This window comes from Pleurodeles waltl, chromosome 2_2 (genome assembly GCF_031143425.1).
Source record: "Pleurodeles waltl isolate 20211129_DDA chromosome 2_2, aPleWal1.hap1.20221129, whole genome shotgun sequence".
In the NCBI taxonomy this organism is placed as follows: Eukaryota; Metazoa; Chordata; class Amphibia; order Caudata; family Salamandridae; genus Pleurodeles; species Pleurodeles waltl.
In genome coordinates, this window is record NC_090439.1 from 1162155207 (window position 1) to 1162169005 (window position 13799).

Below are 13799 nucleotides of genomic sequence, written 5' to 3' on the forward strand. Positions count from 1 at the left end.
AAGGGAGGAGGCACAAGTAGGGTGTAGTCACCCTCAGGGACAGTAGCCATTGGCTACTGCCCTCCAGCCCAAACACACCCCTAAATTTAGTATTTAGGGGCGACCCTGAACCTAGGAAATCATTTAACTGACGGCCTACAAAGAAGAAGGACTGCTTAGCTGAAAAACCCCGCAGAGAAGAAGGAAGACGACAACTGCTTTGGCCCCAGCCCTACCGGCCGGTCTCCAACTTCAGAGAACTTGCACCAGCGACGCATCCTGCGGGCCCAGCGACCTCTGCTGACTCAGAGGACTGCCCTGCAACTTCAGAGGACCAAGAAACTCCCATAGACAGTGGACCTGTCCAACCAAGCAAGAAGAAACCATCTTTAAAGGGACTCTCACCTCACTCCAGAAGCGTGAGTCCCCACCATTCTGCACCCGATGACCCTGGCCCGTGTCCAGAGAAACCAACGACCCAGAGAGGATCCCCACCTGACTCTAATTATGTGTCCACCCTGGGCTAACCTCTCTGTACCCCCACGACGACGCCTGCAGAGGGAATCCCAAAGACCCCCCTGACCGAGACTGCCCCAGACAAAGAAACCAGACGCCTGGAAGGAGCACTGCTCCCGCAGCCCTCAGGCCGGTGAAGAACCAACCACCGGTGCAGCAGTGATCAGCATGCAGCCCTCACCCTTGCCCAGTCAGCGGCTGGTCTGAAAAGCCCCCCTGTGCCCTGCCTGCAACATCTGAGTGGCCCCCGGGTCCCTCCATTGAAACCTACTACAAACCCGACGCCCTGTTTGCCCACTGCACCCGGCCGCCCCTGTGCCGTTGAAAGCGTGCTTTGTGTGCCTACTTGGGACCCCCCCAGCACTCTACTAAACCACCCTAGTCTGCTCCCCGACGACGCAGGTACTTACCTGCCAGCATACTAGAACCGGAGCACCCCCTGCCTCCATAGGTTCCCATCTTATTTGGGTTCCTCTTTGACCTTTGCACCTGACCGGCCCTGTGTTGCTGGTGCTGGGTGTTTGGGGTTGACTTAAACCCCCAACAGTGAGATACCTATGCCCTGGAGACTGAACTTGTAAGCGCTTTACTTACCACATTAACCTAACTGTACTTACCTCCCCCACGAACTGTTGAATTCTGCACTGTCCACTTTTAAAATAGCTTATAGCCATTTTATGCCAAACTGTGTACATTACTGTTTTGATTCAAAGTCCTATCTATACCTATGCTAAGTACTTTACAATTAATGTACTTACCGGCAATATGAATCTTGTGGTTCTAAAATAAATTAAGAATATAATACTTTTCTACATAAAACCTATTGGCCTGGAGTTAAGTCGTTGAGTGTGTGTTCCCATTTATTGCCTGTGTGTGTACATCAAATGGTTAACACCACCCTCTGATAAGCCTACTGCTCTACCACACTACTACAAAATAGAGCATTAGTATTATCTATTAATACCTCTGTCAAGCCTCTGGGGGAACCCCTGGACTCTGTGCACACTATCTCTCCCTTTGATATAGTATATACAGAGCCGGCTTCCTACACATGTAATACACTGCACTGTGTCATAGGGCTGAAACGGCTGCTAGAGGGATGACTTACATATGCTGCATGCAGTTGTAGGAGACATGGCACACAGGCTATGCGCCATGTCGTATTTTAACTTTGGTCTGCACCAAGACATGCAGCCTGCAAAGAAGCCTGTCAAGTGCAGGTGAGGGGTCCCTTAGGGTGGCAGAATTAGTGCTGCAGCCTTTAGGGACCTCCTTAGTACCCTATGCCCTAGGTACCAGGGGTACCATTTGCTAGGACTTACAGAGGGTGCTAAAGGTTTTGCCAATTGGGGAAACAACTGTGCGGTTTTGGAAACGAGCTCTGGCATTGGGCACCTTGTTAGCAGGAACCCACTGCACTTTCAGTCGAAATCACATCATGTACCAGGCAAAAAGTGATGGGGTGACCATGTCAAAAAGAGGCACTTTCCTAAAGGTCCCAATACAATAGTCAATTCAAAAGTTGTTGCAGGGGATATCAGTGCACTACAAATTTTTACCAGCATAGGGGTAGAGGAGGACACGCAGGAAGAGGAAGGCTATCGAGATGAGGTCAGAATTTCCAAGGGAATCAATGTGAGTATAGCAACAAATTCTGGTTTTCCCCAAGGAAGTGTAGGAGGAAAGCTAAAGTATTTTGTAAAGGCATGGGAAGAAATAAGAGATGCCTGGGGTTCTGAAAACAATACAAGGATTCAAATTGAGTTGTTAGAGGAACCTCATCAGGTGAGTGAAAAAAGAGAATTATGTTCAGCAGAGGAACAAGAGACAGTGGTAGTTTCAGGGATTGAAGCAATATTACAAAAAATATGATAGTAGTGGTAGAAGAGGAGAACTGTCTATAAGCTCTCTTTTCTTGGTAAAGAAAATAGGCAGAGGATGGAGACTGGGTATAAATCAGAGGGAACTAAACAGGTTTTTGGTTTTCAGACATTTCAAAATGGAAGGGAAACACTGTTTGAGGCACATGTTACTAAGGAATGATATGATGGTGAACTCTAAAGGACGCTTACTTCACAATTCCAATCAAAGAAGAGAGTCAAATATATGTGCAATACAGGTGGAGGAAGATAATTTATCAGCTTCAGGGCCTTCCTTTTGGCTTTTCTTCTGCCTTCTGGTCCTTCAAGAAAGTGATGAGAGTAAGAATAGCACACCCTTGTGAGAGGGGCGTGAGTCTGTTTATTTGGATGACATTTTACTGATGTCATAAGTTTTAGCATTTGAGAAAGGATTTGGAAATGTTGAGGAGTTCATTTGAAAAATTATGGTTTTTGATAAACGAGGACAAGTCCATTTTTACTCTTACACAGAGCTTAGAGTTTTTAGGATTCTAAGTAGATACAGTGAAAGTTATGCTACAACTTCCGCAAACAAAGATAAATATGATAAGAAAATAAATTTGGCATATGCTTCAAACAGACAATTTATCCCTACGAGATTTAGCTTGTATGATAGGATTATTGTCATCTTCAATTCAGGCAATATTTCAAGGACCATTACGTTACTGTGCTTTACAGAGGATAAAAAGAGATGCTTTGAGGTGAGGACTGCGGTATGGAGGCAGAGTTTGTCTGAACCAGGAGTCGAGAGAGGAGTTAAATTGATGGGTACAAAATATGGAGGCATGGGATGAACAGGCAATGTTTGGGTGTGAACCAGAATTTGTAGTGGAGATCGATGCCAGTTTGACAGGCTGGGGAGCACGGCTAGGAGAGAAAGAGACAGGAGGGCTTTGGACAGGAGAGGAGCGACTGAATAATATAAACTCTCTAGAATTCATATCGGGAACAGATGCTTTAAAAAGTTTCAAGGAAGTATTGAAAGGGTAATCAGTTCTGATGAAGATGGACAATGTATCCTATATCAATCGATTAGAGGGGAGCAGATCATTTACCATGAGAAAAGAATTTAATTGCGGATTGAAATTCGAGTAATATGAGGGATTACAATGATTGGAAGCTGAATCCGTGGTATTTCAAAAGGATATAGACAGATTGTGCGCTCCTTTAAAGGTGGACCTATTTGCAAGTAGAATGACTTTTCAGATAAAGAATGACTTCTGGTGGATTCCAGATACGGGGCGAGTGCACTGGATGCTTTTCAGCAGATTGGAAAGGGAAGGAAGCTTATGCTTTTCCACCTTTCACTTCATACAGAGAGTTTTACTGAAAGTGAGAACGGAGAAATGCCAGGTTGTATTGGTGACTCCATTTTGGGTGTCCCAAGCATGGTTTTCAGCGGTACAAGAGTCAGTGTTTGCTATCCTATTCTTAATTCCAGCTTCAGAGGGCCTACTAATGAATGGGAAAGGACAAGAACATCCTTTAGTAGAGAGCAAGGTGTTGCACCTTCTTGTTAGGAAGGTCTCAAGAGATCTGAATGTTTCCAGTGACTTTCAACAAGAGCTGTTGAGCTGCTCGAGGAGTCTTGGGCGCCAGGTTCTAGACGAAGATATAAAGCGGTTTGAGAATATAGTCAAATTGGTGCATGGATAAGAATTTGGATTCTGAGGAGGTACCTGTACTTGAGGTAGTACATTTTTAGTAGGAATGTATGAACAAGGACTAAGCTCTCTGGATTGTTACAGATCTTCGATATCTGCAGGACACATTTATGTGGATGGAAGATCTGCGAGAAGGAATCCAATAGCATGCAGAGTTTTGAAAAGTACGACATTAAGGAGACCACCTAAAGCTCATTATGAGAGTTAGTGCGATGTCAATTTAATTCTGTCTTTTTTTAATCACAGCCGCTGAATAGATATTTGGATTTAAAGAGACCATCTATTAAAGTAGCAACATTGTTATGTTTAATTTCATGTAGAAGAGTATCTGACAGGAAAGCATTAAAGGGAAGTATTAATGTATACGGACCGGATGGAGTTTAGTTTCCTGAATTGGAAAAGAACAAAAATTCTGAGGGTGTCTATTTCTTTTTTTTACACCAGTTGTCCAGATTGTAACAGATTGTGTGTGATTGATTGATTGAAAGAATATGAGATTAAAGGAATTGAATATAGAGAGGATGGTGAGTATCAGCAGCTAACTTCTTATGTGAAACCTTACAGAGGAGTTCGCAAAGCTACAATTGCGAGATGGGTAAAATCAGCATTGGAACAATCAGGCACAGATGTGATACAATTTAAGGCACGTTCAGTAAGAGGTGCTAAGGCAAGTAAACCCTACTGGTCAGGGAGTAGACTGAGGAGATCCCGAAAGCAGCTGATTGGTCTAAGGTTGACACTTTTGCAAAGCATTACTTCAGACCAGTAACACATATGGCAAAAGAGGTGTTGAAAAGCTTTCAAAATGCATAATGGTAGCCTCCAGTCTTGAAATGAAATGGCGTTTCTCCAAACTACAGGAACCGAGAATCAAGATTTCATTAAAGACACAAAGACTAACATTATCCCTCCCTCCGCTTCCTGATAAATACAAAAATATATAAACAATATAACAAAGGATGTAATTATTTGTTTAAAGAATAATGGAGATGATATATGTATGCATTTAAGTTAACAGGGAAAATGTGGTGGCGTGGCTAAGATGTCGACTGGTGCGGACGCTAGCTGAATAGCTCCGCTTCCGGCCTAGAACTTATCCTGATGGAGAACCCCACCCGGACTCCCCAAAATGTCAGAACTGTGGTCCTGATATATCTGGGCAGATGGAGTCATGCTGTGCAGACAAGATCCGCCTGCTGGTGACGGCCAGTGAACCCGGCGACCGTGCAGCCTGCGTGGCCGACTCGGGAGTGAAGGCAGGGCCCTACCGCAGCCTGTTTTGGTGTTGAGCTGGCGGCGGGAGTGCGGCACGCCGCGGACTTGCCTGTCGGCTCGTGTTCTGCGGTCGGAGGGGACTGCAACCGCCAGAGCCAACAGCACTGGAGGTGGAATCAGGAGGGACGTACGGCGAGCTGTAGGTGCCGTGCCACCTCAAGGAGAACAAGAGAAGAAGCATGTGCCACGGAGTGTAGGAGCGCACATCAGAGGACAGGAGGTGTCATCAGCCATCGGTAAGCGCTCCCAGCAGGACAACGGCGAGTGAATTGTGCCATTGGATGTCCGAAAGAGGATCATGACATATGGTGCCTTTTACACCCCAGGACTGAGAATACTCCTTCTATTCCCCAGTACATAGGTTACATACCCGTATAGACTTTCTGTTAGGTCCTGGCGGTCTGGCCCATGACGCCTCAGGGGTGGACTATTTAGCCAAGACGCTGTCAGATAACTGCCCATTGAGGGTCAACATGTACTGGGGTAGACCGTGCATCTGCATATCTACTTGGCGTCTACAGTCCGATATGTTGGCGGATCCTCCCCTCCACCAAGAAGTGATTGATTGCATTTCCAAATACTTCGAATTAAATGGAGGGACAGCCACAACGTGCGCAATGGAGTGGGATGCCCATGAGGTGGTTGTATGAGGCCATCGCCTAGCAGCCACAGGAGGAGTAAGACGCACTCTGCTACAGGAACTAGCCTCACTTGAAATAGGCCTGCGCAGCGTGGAATGTGCTGTAGCACGGGGCTCATCTCACCCTGATGCTCTTCGCGAACCACGCGCACGACATAAAAAGGTAGACATGAGTTTGCGTACTTATGATTACCGACATTACATCTCCAGGTCACATGCGGAGGGTGATTGCTCTGGCAGGCTGCTGGCATGGCTGACCCCAGGCGAGCAACATCGCACTCCCATTGGAGCAATAAGGCTGGACTCAGGAACTGTGGTCAATACTCAAATAGGTATAAATGATGCCTTTTGACTTTACTATAGCACGCTTTATGCGGCGGGACCGGACCCCCCAGCTGCACAGTTAGCGGACTTTTTTCATTTGCTTCACCTTGCTCACCTTACTCCACTACAATGAATAGAGTTGGATGAACTTATAGAGATTGATGAGATCTGAATAGCGTTGCATCAATTAGCCTACAATAAGACCCCTTGTTCAGATGGGTTACCGGTGGAATATTATGCCATGTTCACTGCACAATTAATGAAACCATTCCTGGAGGTGTTACGCGAAGCACAAACGCAAGGGCAACTCACAGACTTACAATGTGAAGCACTGATTGTGGTTTTGCCCAAGCCAGGCAGGGACCCCCTAGATGTGCGGTCCTACAGGCCCTTGTCATTGCTCAACTTGGATTGTAAGACATTGGGCAAGGTCCTTGTGAACCAGTTGCTCCCGCTGATGACACACTTCATCCACGAGGACCAATCAGGTTTCATTCCAGGACGGAACACTTTCCTCTAAATGTCAGACGACTCTTGCAGTTAATGACAGACACTCCAGAGGGGGTACATGATAGAGTCGTGGTGTCATTAGACATTGAGAAGGCCTTTGACACCCTTGGGTGGCCTTTCTTAAAAGAGGCTTTACGCCTTATGGGATTTGGTCAGGGATTTTTAAGTTGGATTGGTATCTTGTACTCTAACCCTATTGCACATGTTAAAACAGGCAAGGCTATTTCTGAATGCTTCCCCATAAGTCGGGAAGCCAGACAAGGGTGCCCTTTATCAACGCTGTTATTTGCGTTTGCGATTGAGCCATTAGCGGCTCAGCTCTGACTACAGGCGCAACAATGGGGGATACCCGAATTTGGCAAACAACGTATAGTATCCCTTTATGCCGATGATGCGTTACTATACTTACATAAATGTGCATCCACCCTTCCGGAGCTTTTACAACTACTAGATTACTTTGGGGATTTATCCGGCTTGCATCTAAATTGTTCGAAATCCTGCTTGTTCCTGTTGACTCCAGTAATGGAAAGTTTGCGGCCTACTCTTCCAAACCATGGTGCCACTTTACTTTCAGGTGTCTTGGCATTGAAATCTACCACACTAAAGAGGACCTACTAGAGGGTAATTTGGGATGCGCGGTCCGTGCGATTCGGGGATCCTTACTGTTTTGGGGGTCATTGCCACTGTCACCTTTGGGACGAGTGCCAATTGCCAAAATGATAATACTCCCTAGACTGCTATCTTTCTTTACTGCACTTCCATTAGCAGTACCTCGCTCATTCTTCAGAACCATCAATGGCTTGATGCTAGGCTTAATATGGGGGAATGGCCGTCGGCGAGTCGCGCTAACTGAAACGCATCACCCGCTGATGAAGAGGGGCCTGTGCATGCCAAATTACGAGCTGTATTATGCGGCGGCACAACTGCAGTGGCCGCTCCAATGGTTACAGAACTCCCTCAGCATGGAGACAATGCTAGTACAGGACAGTCCGGGAAGGACAAATACACTTACATGGTTACAGGACCACACAATCCCTCCCCTGCGTGGAAACAACCTGATGGAGGTGGCTCGCACGTGCTGGTGCCGTTACGTACGCGGAAGGGAATTAATCCCACCTTACTTGCCTAAGATTCTGCTGCTAGATATCCCAGGAGCAAGGAAACTACATACACAACACATCTTAAACCATGGCTAGAGTTGGGAATACACACCATAGGTGACCTATTTAAGGAAGGTTTCATCATGATGTACACGGAATTAGATGACACTTATGGAATAGGCCCAGGGCGATTTATAACCTACTGCGCACTGAAACAGCTTATACATACCATCTGGCGAGGCAACAATGCGGAACCCCTGACTTCACCTATATCACATAACATATTGTCTGGCATAGGTCCTAAACACATCATATCCCAGTTGTATAGCTCTCTCCTTGGAAACCTCGACACAGATCAAGCGGGCGCGGGCAAGATGGGATGGGGTCCTCGATGAACCACTAATGCAATCTGCAAGGGCCACAGCGATCCGAATGATAAAGAAGTTATCACGTAACCCAAGATTCCGTTTCACTCAATTTAAATTTGCACCAAACCTACCTATCCCCCCACCGACTCCATTGCATGTTCCCTCACAATAATTATGACTGCCCGCGCTGCGGAGAACTGGACGCTACTTTCTATCTCATGATATGGACTTGTCCACCTGTGCAATGGACCTGGCATGAAATTATCTCCTTGACAGGGGAATTGGTTGGTCATTCATTACTTCCTACACCCAAATCCTGCCTGCTAGGCATACGTACCAGGTTGAAGAAAGATAGACAAATACACAGGTGTATAGATTTGGCATTTGTATTATTTAAACTCCTCATAGCAATGCAATGGAAAGCACCAGGTGCACCAGACACATGCCACTTGCTGGGTGATTTGTTAAAGTGGGCTAGTGTGGAAGCACAAGCTCTTCATTCTCTCAACGATAGGGGTGTAATGATTAAAGGAGAGGGGCTCTGGGACAATTTTGTAAGCAGAATTGAGGCTAAAAATGATACTTGCACCCCCTGAGCTAGTTGTTGCAGTCCAGCAAGTGTCAGGAACAACAACCAAGCACCACTAACACAATTGAAATCACAAGTTCAGGGTGGGTGCGCACTCTGGCTGTAAGACGGTACAGCGGGCACTACACGCCCGCACAGAATTACAATGCCATATACTCGAGGGTGAACACAGCCCTCCTACAGCATTTTTGGTGTAGGCCTGTTGCTTAACACCTGGACATACAAGCAGAAAACAGTAGATTCAGTGCTACCACTACCCTCGCCAGACAGGATTCTGACCATGAGATATCTTACACAGATATGAGGCATTCAAAAGGAAATGTCTACAGGCTGATTGTGTCCCACTGTTGCATTGTGTAGGAGGTTGAGATGATGGGGTTGTTCTTCCTCTTTTGAACTTTATTTCATACGTGGACGTTACACATTACATTGTCAATAATCGTCGTGGTGCTCGGATCTCCCTTTATTGGTGACCCCTCCCCTTTCCATATTGTACTTTATTCTATTAATGAAAATATGCTCGAGTCAGATGTAAGTGTTGCACTTAAAAACTAATAAAGAGATTTACAAAGAAAACAGGGGAAATGTATATCTTCATTTTTACAGGAGTCTGTAAATAAACTATCTTGAATATTAATGAATGTGGTTATTGTTTTCAGGGACACAATGAGAAGGATGAAAAACAGAAGAGTTCTGATGCATTACCAGGCAGCAGATGAGGAAGAGCTCAGGAAAGGAGGTCTGCTGCATTTAAAAGAGGCGGTGTGTTCTGAGGAGGGATTATTTATGGTCTTGAAGGTCTACTTCTAGATTTATGTTGTGGTTCTTTAAAGGTGCTGCAGGAGTGGCATTAAAAGATGGTCTGCATAATGTTAGCCTACATGTCCTAAATTAAATCTTGATTCTCTGTTCATGTCTTAGGCATGTGTTCTGAGGAGCATAAATATCTGGGACTCACAACACCTGCACTAAACAGCGGCAGGTCCCTTTTTGTAAAAGACGGTATCTAGGATTCTTCACACCGCGACTCAAAATCCTCTTTCCCAAAGAGCTTACATGTTCCGCTATATAGTCCACTGAGCAGTATTCGGCGCCCTACCACTCAGAGGAATCTATTAAAAGGACCTTACAGTTCTCTCTACAAGAAAGACTTTGCATCTGGGAGTCAATCCACTGTCTCTGAGGAACCCATTACAAGAGCTTACAGTCCCACCACCAAGGAGGACTTTGTATCTGAGTCAGCGAACTTTTGTTCAGAAGAATCCCTTATAAGACGCTTACAGATACCTGGCCAAGGAGCTTCTGTGTATGAGATCCCCAGCTCAACCACTCAGAGGAAGTGGTCCCAAGGAGCTCACAGGTCACACTACCAAGACTACCCGAGATTCGCACCATTACCACTTGTCCGATCAAGTGTCATACAGATCTTACTTTGTAGAAGACACTGTAGGTGGGGATCTGTGCACCACCACTTACAAGTATTCACTCTAAAGAGCCAACAGGTCAGTTTCCAAAGACAAATGTGCATATGGATCTCTCAAACCACTACTCACACGTCAAACGTTTACAGGTATAAAAAGACTATCTGGAACTCATCACACGACCAGTCACTCTATCCGATGAGCTTACTGTATTCCACTGGGACTCACCGAGAGCTTGGCAAAAATGGAGTTGAGTCGACTGCCATAGGTGAGCCACAGGCATCGCATTCGCAGACCCAAGACATCTAGGCAACTCACTACTGCTGCTGAGTCTGCCTGGGTAAAAAAAACACAAGCAGAAATTATCCAGGGAGGTATGTCTAAGGTGGGATACTGTGGGCAAGCAATAAGGGGGGAAACACCCAGAACAACAACTTGTAAACCACGAAGTCATGGAAAACGAAAGCGAAACAACGGTTTCGTTTTCCACAACTTCCTGGTTTTTGTGCCTTAACCATGCATGCCTGAACCACGTACATGGGTGGTTAAGGCACAGAAGAAGGGAGTCGACGCAGTGAAGGAGGAGGTGGGCTGGGACTGGGGCTGTTTGTTTGGGGGTGGGGTGGGGGGTTCGGGGTGATTAAGATTTGGGGGGGGGGTTGGGGTTGTGGTAATTTTGGGGGGGGGGGGTTGGGGTGGTTGTGGGGTTGGGGGGTTGCGGTAATTTTTAGGGGTGGGGGCTAGGTGGAAGTATGCTGGAACCATGCATGCTGATCACTATGCCTTTACCAGGAAAGTGTTTACAACGAAAAATCGTTGTAAAGGCATTCGTGGTAAAGGCATTAGTGATACCAACGAGTTTGTTGTTCCGAACTCGTTGTTGAGCCATGGGTGCTTGAAGCACTTGTGTTTTCGAGATATAACCAATGAGGGTCCTACAAGTAAGAGAGAATCAGGTATGATAAAAAGGAAGTGAAACAGAGGTCTACTGAAAAATAATGGCCGCGACTGGAAAACATATTTACTTTATAAACACTATGCCAATGAAATCTCTTTCTTTGGTGGAGGGCAGGGACACATGAATAAGTTAGTAATACAAGGATATCCTAACAGCCCCTCTGTGTCTGTGCTATACCTGTGAGTTCTGGAGATTCAAGCTTTCCAGTTTTGGGCACTCCTTTGCCAGAGTGGTCAGACACTCTGTGGTGATCCCAGTGCAGTGGGAAAGTTTCAGGGATGTGAGGTGACGGCATGACTGGGCGAGTATCTGAAAGACAAAGAAGATATTATTCAACCAAATCACCATGAAATGTACATTAAATAGTGCTCTCTTAGTAAAGCGTGACTTACCTGGGAAAATCGGTTTGAGCTTGTAGTCCAGTGGATTATTTTACTGTGTACTCTCCTGCATCTAGTGTCTAGTGTGGATGTTTCAATGTGTTTTTCTTCAAACAAGAGGTTTCTGTTTTAAAGTAACTTTAGGAGATTCCTCCTCCAAAACCCACATGTACCAGGACATACAGCCGACCTTAGAGGGAATATTTTTCCCCTACTGGTAAACATAAGGAGGCATACAGATGTAAAGGTGTAACGTATACTTAAACAGATAGAGGAGTATATATTTCTTAAGACTGTGAGGTTCAAACGCCATACCATGAGCTCACATCTGGGAAGGTAGGAGGACACATGTGAATCTACAGCACTGCACGCTGCCACCCAATTACTACAGTTAAGTAACGTTTCCACTTGCAGCACAGCAGCTGTAGATCACATGCTCTGCATATTCTGTAATGCGTGCCACACTCTCTAAAGTGGGAGCTGGTGAGTAACCACAAAAGACTTATGAAACCAAGTTTTATGTACAGTTTGAGTGACTTGTGCTTCTTGTCGGGCATGAATGTCCACAAAGTAAAGCTTTATTAATGAGTGGAGAGTAGGCTACGTCACAGCTTTATAGATGTCTACCAGTGGGAGGTTGCCTAGGAAAGCCATAGAGGCTGCCTTTTTCTCTGTTTGTGATTTGAAGGTGCCCTACGCACAGCGTTTAACTTTGGTATAACAAATCTGAACACATTTGACAAACTAGCCTGGCAAGCTCCACCTTGGAAACTGGGTTCCCAGGTAAGACTGGTCAAAAGTGACAGAGAGCTGCCTGTTTTTCCTGAAGGACTTGGTACAATCAATGCATTACGTAAGAGCTCTTTTAAGATTTTTACATCTAAAGTGTGGCAGGTCCATTCAACAACGAATTGTGGTTGAGGAAAAAAGAAGATAAATCAACCGTGTTACATGAAAATGGAAAGGAGAGGCGACATTTGGCAGAAAATGGCGGTGTGTTCGAGGACAACAAGCTCCCATAATGCAATTGAAGCTCTTCAGCAAACTAACTTAGTGGATAGAAATGTTTGCAATGAGGAAGGCCAATTTTTGAGAAAGGTACTGGAGTGGCAACAGTGCAGCAGTTCCAATGGAGGCCCCATTAGCAGATTAAGGACAATGCTGAAGACCCATGAAGGGAATGGTGGTGTTCAACGTGGGATAGCCCTTCTGAGGCCTCACATGAAAGATTTAAAAAGAGGAATTTAAAAGATCCTCTGGTGTACGTTGTTCTGTAGGTCAGCTGCTATGGGGGCTATGTGTATGAACAAACATGCTAGACCTGCCTTGTGTCAGTGCAGCAAATACCATATGCTTTTCACTACAGCCTTTCAGGGATGTGTAGGTAGATTGCTACAATAATGGCCAAATATTTTCCATTTAGCCACATAGCAAGCCTTTGTCGTAGGCTTTCAGGCTTCCTTAAAATTTGAATGCAAACCTCAGGAAGTTGTAGGTAGCAAACCCCAAGACCTCAGTTGCCAAACTGCAAAACTCAAGGCCCTGAGGTTAGGATGTTGCATCTGACACTGATGTGGTGTGAGGAGGGCTAGGCGTAGAGTCAGTTTTTCATTGGTGATGTATTGATATTTCCAGAAGTAATGAACACCATGGCGGCTGTATCCAGGTGGAAGTTATGAGGATTAGCCTCACTATTTCTCCCTCATCTTCCAGACTACATAAAGAATGAGCCGTGCTGGGAGGAAACATAAGCAAATATTGCAGACCAGTTCATCCATAGTGCTTTCCCTATGGACTGCGGCTACCTGACGGAGCTTTGGCATTTTGTGTTCGTGCATGTTTCAAAGCTGCTGGGGTTTCCACAATGGGGAGGTATTGTCGAAACACCTGGTTGCTGATTTTCCATTCATGTGTTTTCTGATGCGTTCTGCTGAGCAGGTCCACAAAGGAGTTATCTATCCTGGGCGGTACTGCACTAGGAAGAGGGCCTAGAGACAAATGGCCCTGTGTAAGATTGACTACGCAATTGTGGCAAGATGTTCTCTCTTCCTTTTGTTAGTGCATTGTAGAGAGTGTGTGTGAGTGAGAGAGACAGAGAGTGTGTGTGTATGTGTATATATATATATATATATATATATATATATATATATATATATATATATCTCACTATCTGA

The 13799-nt window shown here is 45.4% G+C and overlaps 1 protein-coding gene across 4 annotated transcripts in view; it reads right to left on the reverse strand.

The window, feature by feature from the left end:
* Positions 1-13799, reverse strand: part of FBXL6 (F-box and leucine rich repeat protein 6) — a 108226-nt gene that overhangs the window by 53989 nt on the left and 40438 nt on the right. For all 4 annotated transcript variants that reach the window (XM_069221109.1, XM_069221108.1, XM_069221106.1 and 1 more), the window contains exons 5-6: positions 11423-11554; positions 10516-10623 (exon numbers count right to left, since the gene is read on the reverse strand). In XM_069221109.1, the coding sequence (XP_069077210.1) occupies positions 10516-10623; positions 11423-11554 (240 nt within the window). The remainder of the gene's footprint in view (positions 1-10515; positions 10624-11422; positions 11555-13799) is intronic.